This window comes from Cryptotermes secundus, unplaced genomic scaffold (assembly GCF_002891405.2).
Source record: "Cryptotermes secundus unplaced genomic scaffold, Csec_1.0 scaffold1177, whole genome shotgun sequence".
Taxonomy (NCBI): domain Eukaryota; kingdom Metazoa; phylum Arthropoda; class Insecta; order Blattodea; family Kalotermitidae; genus Cryptotermes; species Cryptotermes secundus.
The window spans coordinates 156,037-172,679 of record NW_019744136.1 but is presented as its reverse complement, the minus strand read 5'-3'; the positions used below and the strand labels follow the sequence as shown (position 1 = coordinate 172,679).

The 16,643-nt window shown below is 39.8% G+C and overlaps 1 protein-coding gene across 1 annotated transcript in view; it reads left to right on the top strand.

Annotated features, from left to right (window-relative positions):
• The first annotated feature begins 8,880 nt into the window (after positions 1 to 8,880).
• Positions 8,881 to 16,643, top strand: part of LOC111874577 (sine oculis-binding protein homolog) — a 142,676-nt gene continuing 134,913 nt past the window's right edge. The window contains exon 1 of the mRNA XM_023870188.2: positions 8,881 to 9,358. Within this exon, the coding sequence (XP_023725956.1) occupies positions 9,248 to 9,358 (111 nt within the window). The 5' untranslated portion in view covers positions 8,881 to 9,247. The remainder of the gene's footprint in view (positions 9,359 to 16,643) is intronic.

Sequence of the window (16,643 nt, the reverse complement as noted above, 5' to 3'; positions counted from 1 at the left end):
ACTTACTTGGTTGGTTACTACTTGTATTTTGTACTTGAAAGGTAGTGCGATTTACACTGCACTCCTTACTTGCCGCCCTCTTTAAATCTTTTAATCTTTAAATCTTTAAAATCTTTTACAGCCAACAGTAGTCGACTATATACCAGGTCAAGTACCCACTTTTAATTAAACAGGCTGACTTATATTATTTAAACCATCTGAAATCCTTTACATTTACCATCACGTAATTGTATACCTACAATCATGACTATTTCATGTATTTCGGTTATTTCAGAAATGAAAAACTGGTAACTAATTTTGAAAATACTACCTTACATAAACAGGTCTTAATACTATGAAGGAATATAATTATAAACAACTACATACCTGATTCCTCGACATGTTTCTGTCACTGAAATCTGCTGAAATCCTCATAATTTCTCTTTAATCAATTCACACTCCACCTTATGTAACCACTTCTAACAGTAAACAGTTAAAACTCTTGCACGGGGGTTACAAACCTGCCAGCCCGTAAACAGTTTTACAGAGTTATAATTTGTCATTGTGCATTATTATGTTGTTGAAATATGAACTTTGCTTATTTTATCTAATATATTTTGTCCTTTCCTGAAATCTGTTTATATACCAGTGACAACCAAGTTTCAAAGAATGCAATTTGGAATTTTGCGAACCACAATATGGAATACACTCTTACCAGTCATATTAAAATGTAGCCACTTGCACACTCCTGACTTCAAGTGCAGGTAGTGCTACATTTACAATATAATGTAATATCTTACGAGTAGCATTATCATGTCATGTGTCTTGAACTGAAGAAATCAATGTTTTAAAAAAAGGATGATTATGTAGTTTGTTAATGATAAATATGAGGTATATTTCATGTGGAAAATATGTAAGTAATGATACTGAAATAGGCAATAAGCATACATTTGCTCCATGCAGTTATGAAAGTAACCATCTCTGATTTTATTTCCTAGAATTTCTCTTTAATTTTCCATAGGATTGTTTTTTAATTGGAAGCATCATACAAAGGCAAACACTGTATGTTTTGAATTAAATCTGTTTTGATTCTCTGGTTTGTATATACAATCTCTTAAATTTGTTTTGTCATTTATTTGCACCATAGGTTTAAGCATATGGATCTTCTGCTCTTCTAAAATGTTGAAAGGAGTCAGTAACCTTGAATGCATGAGTATGACATATTCCACATCCTACAGTCATTTTAACAACTTTGGATCCATGAAATGCAATACAATGTAATGTAATGTGATGTAATGTTCCTTTGTTATACACATCAGAAATAGGATTTCATCAACAAAACATGATTTTAGAGCAAGTTTTCCCACTGTTTTTGTAATGACTGTGTGCATGATAATTTTAATTTGTTGTTTATTTTGTGGGCTCGCTCTATATTACAGCAGAAAAATGAAAGATGGAAAGTGGAGAAATTTGTATTTGTAGAGGGTCATTTTCTCCCATAGTTCTTGCTTAAAACGTTTGAACGTGTGCTTAATAATCGTATATTTTTACTCTATGCAGGCATTAAAGAGAAAGTTATCTGTGAACAGATGGACCAAAAAGTATTTAGATGACAGATTTTGTAATTGGGTACTTACAAAAACGTTACCTGAGAGCAGAATGACCTTTGGGATATTTGACCCAAACCTAATTAAATCTGTAACAGCGCTCAAGTACGTTCTTTCATTGTCCTTTTCCATCTCTGCTATGGAAAACTTGACAAGATGTATTAAAAATAAGATAGAAGAACAATTATTGAACAAAGGAAGCTGAATTTTAAGTGTCTTTGGTGACAAATGATTCCTGTTGTTGTAGGATTATAAATTTTAACTGTTAATTAATAAAATAGCATAAAAATGGGGTTGCAATAAAAATAGAGTAATTGCTGTTGTGACTTTAATTATTTTGACTTCTCATGTAAACTGATGAATAAATTTAATGAAAATTAGCTCATTTACTGCCATCCCCCCTGCTGAGAATTTAGTTACTGCTTGAGCCTTTTTCCCACAAAAGATGAAGTCTTAACTCACTGCATTCAAAACAGAAATAGAATAGAATAAGTCAATTAATGAGATAAAAAATTTGTGATGATGGTTATATTAATATAATTATTATTTTTTCTGGATATTATCCATCTTCCTGTCTTTATTTAAAACAATAACATTTTGGAATCTGGAATCTACCTACTTATTTGGGTCCAATCACTAGAGCTAGTCTCTGGTCTGGAGATAAGGACTAGCTGTATCGATTGAGCCAAACTGAGTAGGTTCCACCAGAAGAAGGAAGCAGAATCCAATCTCCAAAATGTTTGTGTTTAAAACAGAAACAAGACGAAGTATAATGTCCAGACACAGTAATGTAGAGTATGGATTTCTGCATTGTAAAACCAAATACGAGTGTAGTTCAGATACAACCCAACATTTTGGAGGCACATATGCCACCATTTTCAGAGCTAAAAGTAAGATAAGCAAGAAACCAGCAGAAGCAGGCAGCAGTCTGAGTGGAGACGCTGTGTTCCTTTGAAATGTTGGGCTGTCTCTGAACTACACTACACAACATAACCTACTCAGAAGACCATATTCTTCATGTGAATAACTGTCAACAATTTCTGTATGTTTTGATTCTTGTGAAATTCAACAAACTATACTTAAAATTCTCAGCACTTGAATGACATCTGTAGGAGAAAATTACAGTTACATACACAATGAAGAGAGTACCTCACTTGATGGGATGAGCACTAGCACACAGCAAAATTCAACTTATCTTATGACAGGACTGGCTGTGAGTGTGTTAATGACAAAGTAATGAGATTAGCAAATACAATATGTATAATTATGAAGTCCACACACAAATGTACACAAATTAATGAAGTACTAGGATAAGTGATAAATTGAAGACACTTTTTATGCCAGTTTTTACAAAAAATTAACACAGTATTCTAAACAATGTAAAGTTGTCCCTTTGCTTAATTAATTAAGCACTGTTCCATGAAGACATGAGGGAGTGGAGGTATGGTTTCACCATTTTTTACATTTGCACTAGATGGAGGTGTGATAAGCTTCATTCCCCAGTCGCTTTACTCCTGGGGAAAGAGCCCCAGGTACCAATTGGATAGGAGGCTGGCTGAGCCCCAGAGCCAGTCTGGACACTGTGGAGAGGAGAAAAATCTTGCCCATGCTGGAAATTAAACCCCAGTCATGCAGACCAGAGCCCGTAAATTACCAATTGAGCTAAGCAACTCCTACACAGTCAGAGGTTACCTAGTTTTGTATACATACATATATTTCACATTTCACAAGTCAAAAACACAATGGACATGAAACTGGTCACAAGCATAACACAAACAAACAAAACAGAAAGACAATAAAAAGCTAAACAAACACTGTAATTTACTGTATGCTCCAAAAATTCATCAACTATATAAAATGAGTTATTCATGAGATATGAAAATAAATTATTTTTAAAACTGATTCTATTCTATCTAAGACTGAATGGTCTTTGACAATCTATTAAATAACCTAATAACAGTAAACATAGTGCCTTTCTGGAAAACAGAAAGATTTGAAGTTGGAATATAAATTTTATTTTTGCTTCTAGTGTTCAGACCGTCATCAATCAATTTTTTCGTTTCATGTAGTTATAACAGTCTACAAGTTCCCTAATTCCATCAGAATAAAATATTCTTGGCTATGTTGTAAGTAATTCTTTCACCACTTCATTCTGTGACTGATACTCGTTCAACGCTCTGACGCTTTACCCTTCGGGGAAAAAGTTCCCGGTATCCATTAGATAGGAGGCTGTGGGAGACCCTGGTCTGGACAGTGTGGAGAAGAGAAAAATCTTGCCCTGGTGGGGATCGAATCCGGGCCCTCCAGCCCGTAACAAGTCGCTATACTGGCTGAGCTATCCTGACTCCAAGAGAATATAGATCTGCACTATTTATTCCGACAATCCAAAGAACAGTATTGGAAATAAGCCAACTTACAAAACATGTTGAATTTATACACGAACTCCCATCTTTATGGCAGAGGGAGATGGAAATTATAGTGGCTATTGTTCTGTTCTTAACTATAACAATATGTAACCTACTTCAGGAACACCCCAAATGTTTAAAAATATTGTCACGTGTCTCAGAAACTAAGACGCGGGTTTGGATTAGTGAATCGGTTTACTGGATCTTCACTAGTTTTAACTACAATTAGTTCTAACGCTCTCAAGCTTGCTGTAACTACGACACAAAATCTTCGATGTCTGTTAACACTTCACAGCTGGATCCTCACAACTCCTTTCCGTGACGGCTTCTTGTCCTTGGCTCACGGCTTCTCACCTTTGACTGACTTCAAGTCAAAGTCAGAGTCACATTACGATTAACGGTCAGTCAGTTAACAAGTAATGGGGCTCATGACCAGATATTTATTATTGTTTGACAGTTATGGTCTCGTTTCAATTTTGTGGGGCGCCCTCTCTGACGAGAGGACGGGTCTGTCTTTTGTATATGCTGCTTGCCCTTGCCATTGCAGTCTTTCTCAGGTCCGGTTCCCTTGGGACCCGCGACCATATTTAACTCTCTCAGATTTGAGACTTCCCTTTTCGTCGCCTCCTACGGCACGCAGGGTCACGGTGGAGGTATTCGACCCCGCCTCCACAAGGGGGGGGGGCTGATTGAATTGAACTATATCAGCTAATAGCGAAAGCAATAGGAGGTAGGGACCTCATAGAAAATGACGCGTCCACCAATTTTTCTATTGCTGCGGAAATGTGTTTACCGAGTCGTTGCTTAGCAATGAAAGAAGGGACACATAGACTGATGGAAGAGACTTATACAATAAGCCGTTTAGATTAGTTTCAGCATTCAAAATTTGATAGGGTGAGATACACGGACACACAGACACGATGGAGATCGCATAAGCCTATTTTAGGTAAGTAGACCAAAAATTGATACTAAATTCAGTTCAAGCAAGGGGTTGAATACCTCCACCGTAGCCCTGCGAGTCGTAGGAGGCGACGAAAAAGGGAGTCTCGAATCTGAGAGTAAAATATGGTCGCGAGGTCCACGGGACCACAGAACCGTCGTCTTGTCAGAGAGAGCGCCCCATATCAACAAACCCGCAACTGTCTAAAGGCGCGTCCACATTACTCGTGCTCGTGCTCGCCAGGCTTCGGCGCGTGAGGATCCGTATATTTACTCGTAGTGTGTATAGGCTGTAGTCGTATTTTAATTTATTGGCTATAGTTTTTAAATTAACAAAAATTTGCTTGTCTCGTGACTTGTCATATCGTCCACATTACTCGCGAGTCACACGAGCACGAGTAATGTGGACGCGCCTTAAGAGTAATAGAAATCTGGTCGTAAGCCAGTTAATTTCTTGAAATGCTTGGCAACAGCAAAGAGCTAATTGCAGGGGAGTACTGTGTTAATAGTAACAATATTTACACACCATGTCTCACAGTTAGTAGAACTTCACGACAGACTGTCCACATAATTCTTCATCTGAAAGCCGTGCCATAGCTCAGGCAGTTAGTCGCCGGCTTCCCACCGCGGCGGCCAGAGTTCAAGCCCAGGTCAGCTCATGTGGGATTTGTGGTGGACAAAGTGGCACTGAAGCAGGTTTTCTCTGAGTTCTTTGGGTTCCCCTGCCAATTCCGATTTCATCGACTGCTCCACACTCATCATATCATCCGGGGTGAGCTACAATAGGCCAATTAGTGGCCGACATACCAAGTGGACTCAGTCTCACCCTACCTCAAGAAATTAGGAGGAAGAAACACTACTTCATCTGAAATAGCTTTATGTTAAAATATGACTAGTATAAGTCCGTATATTTAGCAGGTTATATGGCTGCGCCATAGCTCAAGCGGTTAGTCGCTGGCTTCCCTCCTCGGCGGCCCGGGTTCGATTCCGGCTCTGGTCAAGTGGGATTTGTGGTGGACAAAGTGGCGATGGGGCAGGTTTCCTCCGAGTTCTTCGGTTTCCCCTGCCAATCTTCATTCCACCAATTGCTCCACAATCACCCTCACCTATCATCTGGGGCTGGTACAATAGGCCAGAAGTGGCCGCAGTACAAGGGACTTAGTCCCACCCCACTAGCAATAAAAAAATAGCAGGTTATAGGTATTTCCAATATTAACATTTGGCTGTTTATGGCCACATCACGCGAATTTCGCATAAGGACATGTTAAAATTCGGGTAAATTCCGATGGTAAGTGTTCTAAATATCAATGTTCTGTGAACATAATTTAAAGCTGAAAACCCACTGAAGCGACTAGTCGCGAGCGGCTAGCCGCTCTTTGTCGCGCGCGTCCGTTAGTTGTACACATTAGGCGTGCGACAGCTCTGCCGCCTGTGTGCCGCGTTCAAAAATTTAACCGCTCGCGGCTCATAAAGCAATACAAATAACGGCCGCGTGCGACAACACTCGACAAACTGCTCGCGGCTTGTCGCTTCAGTGGGTTTTCAGCCTAAACCTTGGCAGGACGTTAGCTACTCGTACTAACTCATATTACAGGAATCTGACGAAGCAGTACTCGCCCCTTCAGACAACTGGCTGGACGATGTTTGCCTTTTCGTATACAGCAATATCTGTTTATGTCAAGAAATTATATGCAATTAGTAGTTTGTTTTCTCCGTTGGTCTACCTTTTTTCCACCTTAATAAAATGTTATATTTCCATATAGAACCTACGTTTAGGGACTTTCTTCCCTAAATTAATTTCATGTATGCCTTTATGCACGTGTCTGTTTCCAAGAATTTTGTTCATTTCAAGGCCACCATTTACAGGCTTACTCTGCACCAGCTATAATTAGTCTACAGTGATCAAATCAAGGAGGACGAGGGGGGCGGGACATACACAACATATCACTCACTCGTGGAGCTGAGCCCTTCTTGAGAAGCTGCCAATTCTGCAGCTACTCAAGAACTTCCCAGCACTTTATGGAACCCGAAGGTTCATTACTGTGTTCACAAGATCCCTCAACCGGTCCCTATCCTGAGCCAAATCAACCAAATCCTATCTCTCTAAGATCCATTTTAATATTGTCCACCCACCTACGTCTTGGTCTTCCCAGTGGTCTCTTTCCTTCCGGATTTCCCACCAATAATCCATATGCATTTCCCTTCTATCCCATTCGTGCTATATGCCCTACCCATCTCATCCTCCTTGACTTAATCATTCTAATTCTACTCGGAGAAGAGTACAAGTTATGAAGCTCCTTATTATGCAGTTTTCTCCAACCTCCTGTCACTTCATCTCTCTTCGGTCCAATTATTCTGCCCAGCACCTTGTTCTCAAACACCCTCAGACTACGTTCCTCCCTTAAAGTCAGAGACCAAGTTTCACACCCATTCAGAACCCAGGCAAAATTGTCTAATTTTTATGTTTTTAGACAGCAGACGAGAAGACAAAAGGTTCTGGACTGAATGGTAGCAAGCATTATCCGAGTTCAATCTCCTCTTAATTTCCTCCTGAATCTGGTTTTGATTTGTTATGGTCGTTCCCAAATATCTTCACATTTTCAAAACAACTGTAACCTATCTTTATGTCATAATTTTGCTCTGCATTTTGGTGACGAGATAGCAACATACTTAGTTTTCTCTGTGTTATTTTATTGCCAGTGGGGTGGGACTGAGTCCTTTGTACTGCGGCCATTTCTGGCCTATTGTACCAGCCCCAGACGACAGGTGAGGGTGATTATGGAGCAATTGGTAGAATGAAGATTGGCAGGGGAAACCGAAGCACTCGGAGAAAACCTGCCCCAGCGCCACTTTGTCCACCACAAATCCCACTTGACCAGACCCGGGATCGAACAAGTTACACAAAATTCTATGTACCTCTTTACTTTCTACGAAGTTATTAACGTCGAGGGCTCTTTATTTCGGGCCAGGTTATGGAATTAGAAATATAAGTAGCCGTTTAGATTTATTATATTTGATTCCTTCTCGGCTCTAGGGATGATGGTGTGCTAGTAACAATGATATGAACGGGAACTTTGTTGGAAATTATTCAACGGTATGAACGCAGGAATATTTTTTCATAAAAATAAAAAAGGGGAAAAAATTTGCCAGATTTGTCCAAAAATGTGTTTTAGCTTGTTTATTATACCGACATTGACTTCTGTTGTTTATATTTCTTGGAAAGAAAATGTTGTTTTCGGTGTTTTAAACAACAAACTAACCACCAACACTGTTGAAGCAGAACTCCAACGGTTAGCCCCGCCAAAACCCGCCACTGAGCACGGAACTGAGTCAGTTTCATCGAACTCGAATCCTAAGAGCTTATGTCCTTAGGATTAGTTACCCACCTGTCTTCTCGACCTTTTAAATAGACGTTTCTCACACCCAATTTACAGCGTGCTTTAACAATTTCACTCCTCCTAGCCCATCGTACATAGCCTCGTGATCTCGCTGTCAGAACAGTCTACTAGATGACCTGCTTAATAAGGAAGGGCATCGTTATATGTTTTTTTAATTGATCACTTCGTTGTTCTCATGGACAATTTTTGTGGGGGAAAACCTGTCACTTGTCACATCTTCCTTGAAAGATCACTGCTGACTATGAGATAGACAGTGTGGTGATAGTATTGTGATGATTGTGATAGTGACTGTAGATTACATTAATCAAGTATAATGGGGCAACTGTTTAATATTTCCCTCAGATAATGCCGCATCTTACGTGTAACTTTCCTAATCCAGTCCAGTCTTTGCAGCAGCTATAAGTTTGAATTGTTTACTTAAAAACATTCTTTTCCAGCAAGACGAAGCAGACGACGCACACGTGCGCATGAAGTTGCGCAGGAAGTTTGGCGGGCTCCGTTGACACGTCACAGCGACTGCTTGTGTACGTTCCGTTGATTTCCCCGGCACTCAGCTGTTTGTTCCAATTTTGAACGCAGTCGCGTGTTGGAAGCGAAGCGGTCTGGAAGTCATTGGTGCGGTGAAGATTACGTAGAGCCATAAAAATAGAAGCAATGATCTCGCTATCGCACAGTAACGAAAGTTGGAAATTTATCATATATAAATTGAAATAAAATATTAGTACTAATTAAGTTACTTTCCTCTTTATGTAAGCTGTTGGAGTTGAACCCCGTTCGTCTTTTGTGGCCGGGGCTGTAGTTATGTGTCAATGTTATTATTAGCCACATCAGACGCTGGCCGAGGAGCGCTCTAGTGTTAGTCTTGTAGTGACTGTGGTTGACAGTAGGCATTGTTGCGTGTGGGGAACAACAAAATCGGATGCGGATTGTCATGGGGAGCAGGTCGACGCCCCCTGCTGCGACGGCCAGTTCTGACCAGTCTTCACGGGTACTGGACATCAAGAAGGAATCTCCAGATGATGAAATAAAGGTAAGACAAACATTTCTGGATTGATTTATTCTTGAATTGCTTGATAATGTTTTTGTTGTTGTTGTACATAACCTCAATCTGTATAACATCAGGTCGAATGGTAGGATGTGTTAAATAATGACTTGGAAAGAATGTGGAAGGTAGCAGTCGTGACACACTGTAGGGTACTATCATAGCATTACTTGTAGGGAATGAGGATAGCCAGGGAACATTTCTGTTTTCGGGCCAAGATTCGAACCTCACGAATACAAAGCAGCAGTTGTTAACCACTCAACCACAGTCTTCAGTGAAAACTTGTTACATTCGAATATGGCTACTGTTGATCACTTCTGTAATGTTATTATGAGTGGAGATGCCGACAGCAAATCAGTGTGCGGTGCACCTAGAGTTGTTCGTTTCGACAAATAGAAATATAAGTATTTTGTAATAGTTTGTGTGAAAGTCGAAGGAATTCGAGATCACATTATCACCGTAGAGGAAGTGCTTAAAATTCAAATGTTGTATGAATATGCACTTTCCTCCTCCCCGTCTCTGTGAAAGATGGGACATTCAGAGTATGAACTGAGGAAGAAGCACTTAAATTTCAAAACTGAGAGATGTTATACTGATTTCAAAAGTTTTTAGTAAGTACAGTATTTTGTTTGATGAGTGAGGTAGGCAGTGGCATGAAAGAGGATAGTTTTACTTCTTCAGTAGGTAACTGACGATTTTCCGAAAATCGGATTTTCATTCATTTTTGGGGGGGGGTAGTTTTACCATTTTTTTTGTCAGCGTATATTCCCATTTATAAGTCGTTGCTTTATTTCGTAATGGTTCTGTTTCCACAATTTGTGGAATGCATAAAACAAGGATCCAGTGTTTTTTTATTATTATTATTATTATTTATTGGCTGCTACAAGATGTAAGCAAAATGTTACAAAGACTAGTTCGCTTGAACTAACAATCAGTTTTAATTTGACACTAAGTTACTAAGATTATATGAAGTTAAGTTCGCCCATCGGATCCCATAGCTGTCGGGCTGCTTGGCTAGTTCGTAAGGTTTGGTCCGTTTGAGTCGCCTGGTTAGGTTTCCCACATTTAGGAGCCTGGACGTGTTGTCGAAGTCGGTTTTCGTGTGAGGTGGCGTATCTTGCAATAATGGGTGCGACTGTTTCGACACCGAGGTCTCGATGGAGGTCCCTGTTGCGTACATACCAGGGCACATCTGCTATGCGTCTTAGTACTTTGTTCTGGTATCGTTGGATTACTTCGATGTTGCATTTTTTCGCACGTCCCCATAGTTGGACGCCATATGTCTAGACTGGGGGCAGCATTTGTTTATACAGGAGCAGCTTGTTGTACATTGACAGTTCTGATCGACGTCCGATCGGCCAGTACAGTTTTCGAGATTTGATTTGCAGTTCCTCTTGCTTCTTTATGCTCCTTCCATCGGAGTTTGGCGTCAAGTGTCATTCCGAGGTACGCTGTGTTGGCAGGTGGTATTCTTACTCCATTTAGTGAGATTGATCGCTGATTAATCTTTTGAGGACCCAGTGTTTGAAAGACGAATAGTTGAACATAGGAGATAGAACAAAAGGGAACTGTTATTTTCTTCTAATTTCTGTTGTGATTCTGCGCAGTTTAATTACAGATATACAGCCCTTACACATTAAAGAATTAAATGCATTTATAATCTGAAGAATAATGAAAATTGAAGATAGAACCATTAAGAAAACAAAAGAATTAATACGTTGGTAATGTCATAATCCACAGATTCTAGTTGGCGTTATAATTTGTACAGACCATATCGACAGTAGAGGAAGTACCCATTTTCCGCCCACATTGTGGTTGCTTTCAGTTTAAACATCACAGTGTACAGTAGTCGAAATTTTAAACACAGAATAACATTCAAATTAAGAAATTTAAGTTTGCTGTATTACAAATGACGCCTAATCGGGATTGCATCCAAAAACTCTACCGCAATACTTGCCCAGCACTTTAATAGCCTTGGCCATCGTACATATTGGCAAGTGTATGAAACAAATTTCATAATATCTCCGTGTGTTCTCTGTGAGGCCCCCGGTGGGAAACAAACGTTACATCCCAGTCTACAGAGTGGCCTAAAAGTGAGTTACCGTAAACTGTTCACTCGTATTAACAGGAATGTTCTAATTTAAATCTAGCATTCAAATTGTACAACGGCATCACAGCGTTGTGAGTTGTGCATTGATCGTAGAGGATCTCATTTCGAAAAAAAAAAATTGTAAATTCAGTACATAATAACTTTCTAACGTATTTTAGTGTACATTTTACTAAATAATTAACTGACTTTTGAGCCATTCTGTGTTTTAAAATAATTCTCTTTTTTTCTGTCCCATTTACTTTTATGAGCAAAGTAGTTTGTGTTGTAGTTTAATATTCTCTCCTTTCCCTCTGACGGTGTGACATAATGTAAGACAGACTACCGGTCCTTGTAAAACCCACTGCTATTTTACCGGTTCGTGAATCATACTCAGCTGGGAACCATTGACGTAATCTGTGCCTTATGCTTAACGACTAGTAATACTGTTCATTTCGGATATAGAAGCCGCTCTGTTCGTTCAGATGTAGGACTTGTAAATCAAGAACATAAAAATGTTATGATGTATCGCTCAGAGTAAATTCTATTTACGTCTGGATAAGAATCGAAATATTTTGGATACTTGTAGCAAGATGGATATTTTATTCGCCGGAAAAATGCATATCGGTATGCCCTGGCGCACTCCAGTTGCCATTCAAGTACATTTCTCCCTGTTATAACCGTTTTCCCGGAAGCCCCACACACCAGGCACGGAATAATGGTGGAAATGTCGAATTTAAAAGAGAGATTAATTGGTATTACTTCCCAGTTATGTTCAGCTTTACTTATCTGGATTTGGTTTGTCATTTCCTCTGTGCCGCAGATGATGGAGGAAAACTGCCAGAACTCCGACAGCCAACTCCCAAATAGCGAGTGAGAAACTTCTCACCAGTCGCAATGTTTTGGTCGCGACCGGGCAGCTGCATTTCTCAGCCTCTGGTCAGGACAAAGCAAATTTGAAATGGTGTAGGCTGCCACATTACTCCGTGGTGGCACTGCGTGGAGGCTGCCTGTTTCCCCCTGACTTACTTAGATCCAGGTTTCAATGATCACATGTCTGAAACGTCAGACCCATGTTTGGCCACATGCCTGGAACATCAGACCCATGTTTGGACGTGTGCCTGAAAAGTCAGACCCATGTTTGGCCACGTGCCTGGAACAGACCCATGTTTCTCCACATGCCTGAAACGTCAGGCCCATGTTTGGCCACGTGCCTGGAAGATCAGACTCATGTTTCTCCACATGCCTGAAACGGCAGGCCCATGTTTGGCCACATGCCTGAAACATCAGACCCATGTTTTGCCACATGACTGGAACATCAGATCCAGGTTTGAATGGCCACATGTCTCAAACATTAGATATAAGTCTTAACGTTGTAATATGACAAATTTGTCAGTTACCCATTCATTTTTCATTCTTATCCAGAATTTTGAATTACTCATAGTATTAAAAGTACTTTCCAGTCATTTGTCCGATGATAATATGTTGAAGAGTTTCTTCATGGGAAAGGGCTGTCGCTTTGTGTTCAACAAAAGGGTTCACAATCCACATATTTTGCCTCCGGGGATCCTCATGTTCGGGATAATATTTTTCAAACGACAACATCTTCAAGTGGGCTGCAATAATATCTGAAACTGAATTCTGTGAAAAGAAATCATCTGCTTCCATAATATAATCTGAGTACGATTGAAACATTTCATTATTTCCTTCTGCAGTCATATTAAGTCAGAGTTTGAGTTTCTTTTTGAATGATTCGATCTTGTTCCACGCATTAATATTGTTGTAACTGGACCTTGAAGTTTTAAATTCGACTCGTTCATGTAAGAAAATATGGCGCTGAGATATGCCAGCCTGGCTACCCATTTCTTATCCTGGAAATAATGGGACAGATTACTTTTCTTATCAATTAGAAAGAGCTCGACTTCCTTTCGGAGTTCATATAACATCTTGAGAACTTTATCGCGGGACAACCAACGAACTTCCGAATGGAAAAGAAGATTTTGATGATCAGAGCCCATTTCATCCCACAATGCTGTTAAGTCTTGTATTTAAAGCACTGTTTTTATATAATTAATACTCTTAACAGATTGAGACAGGACTTCATTAAGCTAAGGTGCCATTTTTTTGGAAGCCAGGTTTTGCCTATGAATGTAGCAGTGCGTTGACACTAAGTTATTGCCCTCCATATCCTTAATTTTAGTGACCAAACCTGAATTTCTACCTGTAAGACAGGCATCGCCGTCAGTGCAAACTCCAACGCAATTTTTCCATTCGAGACCTCTCTCTTCAATGAAACCATTTGAAACTTTGAAAATTTCACTGCTGGTAGTGTGCGTAGGTAATTCAGAAACACCTAAAATGTCTTCCTTCATGTCACTCTCATCATGGTCAATATATCGTACATACGTAAGTAAAATGCTGCTGTTCTGAATATCTGTAGATTCGTCCAGTTGTAATGCTAACAATTTCGATTTTTTTAATTTTTTAAGTGACTTGCGTTTCTGTATCTTCTGCCATATTAGATATCCGCCTCCTAGCTGTATCATTTGACAATGGGATGTCTTTCATTTTACTTGCCGCAGACTGGCCGTATACTTCATTACAAGCAGCAATCAAAGAAGGCTTAACGAGTTCTTCCCCAATGGAATATGGTGGGTTTTTACATTTAGTTATCTATAGTAATATTAAATAGGATGCCGTCAGAAGTGAAGTGTCAGTGGTTGCAGCTTGGTAAATAATTTTCTTTGCTACTTTAAGTGCATCTCTTTTAGGCATAAAGAATTCAGTGGGTTTGTTGACTAGATCGGAATGTCTTGTGTTGAGATGTTGGGCAAGTCGCGATGGCTTCATAGCTTCATTTCCCAGAACAGTAGCACAAATGACACATTGAGGTCGTGGCAATTGATCAGTGTTAGGGCATTGTATGAAACCAAATTTTAAGTAGCTGTCCATGTACTTACGAATGGATGCAGACTTTTTCTTCTGTATGCTGGTGGTTTTCCCTTCATTTTGTACATCCTGGAGATCGCTATGTAGGCTTGAGGTGGATGAATCACTACTTGTTGCGTCACAAACACCTTCAAAACGAGATTTCTTAATACAAAAATTAAACAAAGGCCCCTGTCTCTTATTCATATTTAAATTTAAATCACAGTATTCAGTATTACTAGATCTGAGAACCGGATACAGACTGCCTTGATCTTCAATTTCAGTGGAAACATTTTCTTTATACTTCCTTGCTGATTGGTCACTGACATTTGCAACACAGATGTTATTTCGCTCAGTTCTGAGAACAGAGGATATGTCGCCCATTGTTGTAATCGGCTTGCAGGCAATTTTTATGACTGGTCATAAACATCAGTATTTCCTTTCCCGAATGTTGAAAGATTTGCATGTCGGAAAATTCCCGATCATTTATGAACACTTCCATGTTTAAAATATGCGGCTTGGTCACTGACATTTGCTACACAGATTTAGGTGTTCTGTGTCTGAGCTTCTCGACACAAATATTATACTCAGAATATTTCCACTATAAAATGTTTATTCCCCCTCGTTGGTGGCTCCACCTAATCGTGGTGAGGGGGTTTGAGTATGCCAAGGACCCTGAGAGCTATACCAGCGGTAGCGTAGCTACTGGCAGGGCCTCCCTTGCTGGACAGGTCAAAGGGTAGGCATCAGACGAAGAGAGACACCAAAAATTGATGCCGGAAGCAGCGTCATCAGCAGCGACTTGAAGCACAGAGTAAATAATGCTCGAGATGGTTCAAGTTCGTATAGCAACAGGCGTGACCAGAGTGGTTTGAACGCCTATTGTACTGCGATGTGGAAAGCAAATGGAAAAACTACCACATTATCACTTTTCCTGGATAGTCTCTTTCCAAAACCAGAGATACCATGTATGCGAGATGTTTCATTTGAAGGAGAAAGCTCTAGATCGCATCAAGTGGAGGAACTGTTTTGGAAGAGACTGTGGACCTGTCGTCTTGACAGATTACTGATGAATGAATGAATGAAAATGTTTATTCGTGAAAAATGCTTAGAAAATTAAAATGACAAATTCCAGAAGAGCCTCTCGCGGCCCAGTATAATTGATGCCAGGGCCCACTACTGGGCCGCGGGCCGGCGGTTGAGAAGCACTGCCTTAGACCGCTCGGCTCTCACATTGCTGGTTACAAAGCAGGGAAGCTAGTTTAGGAATACAAATATAAATAGAGGTGATTGTTCTTTTGATTATAATTATTAGTGAAATACATTGTTCTGTACGTCGATTTTCTCAAGTTAAATGATCTGTAATGATTTGATGATAATTTGTACATTAATGTCACATGAAGGGGGGAACGCGTGACTGATAATTGCGGATTCTAGATTTGATGATTAGGTCTGTTTGACGTCACTATTACAATTGAACTCGGTTATAATAATTCACACACTCAACACCTTCCGCGTTCTGCCGTATTATGGTCTTCTGACTTCACTTCTGAGCTGACGGCTTCTCAACTGGCCTCATTTCATCCTTGCTAGGCGTCTGGGATAGGAATCACCTCCTTGAAGAGTTCTGTCTTTCATATCCATGGTAACGTCTGTTTCAGAAGTCGTTACTGTACAACCTACGATTCGTTTATGTGGTTATCAGCTTTCAGCAGCGAAACAATGAATCATAGTAATTAGGACCGTTGCGTAGCATTGGCCGCCTATTCTTGTAGTCCCTGAGAATACATTCACCTAGCCGTTGGCTGGCAATGGACGCCTGGTTCCGACTCCGATGCTCCTGCTTTTAGGCCGCGCGTCACAATAACAAGAAAATCTGAAATAACTTATGGCGGCTACATTTTCAGTCCCAATTTAAACAGGGAAACGAAGAGGAACTATATATTAATATTCATATAATTTAAATGTCTGACCGATAAATGATACAACTTCCGTCCCAAGTGCAAACAATATATATTATATGTCTTTGATCTTGTTCTTTCTACACTACATGTTTTGAAGAACAAGATCAAAGACATATAATATATATTGTTTGCACTTGGGACGGAAGTTGTATCATTTATCATATAGAGTGCAACAGGATGCTTAAATATAATATTAAATGTCTGTCCCTGTATATTTTATTTGCAGTAGTATGGGTCTACAAGTTCGCAGTTCAGTACATTGTAAGATTTAATATTAGTTTCTCATCATCGCTCC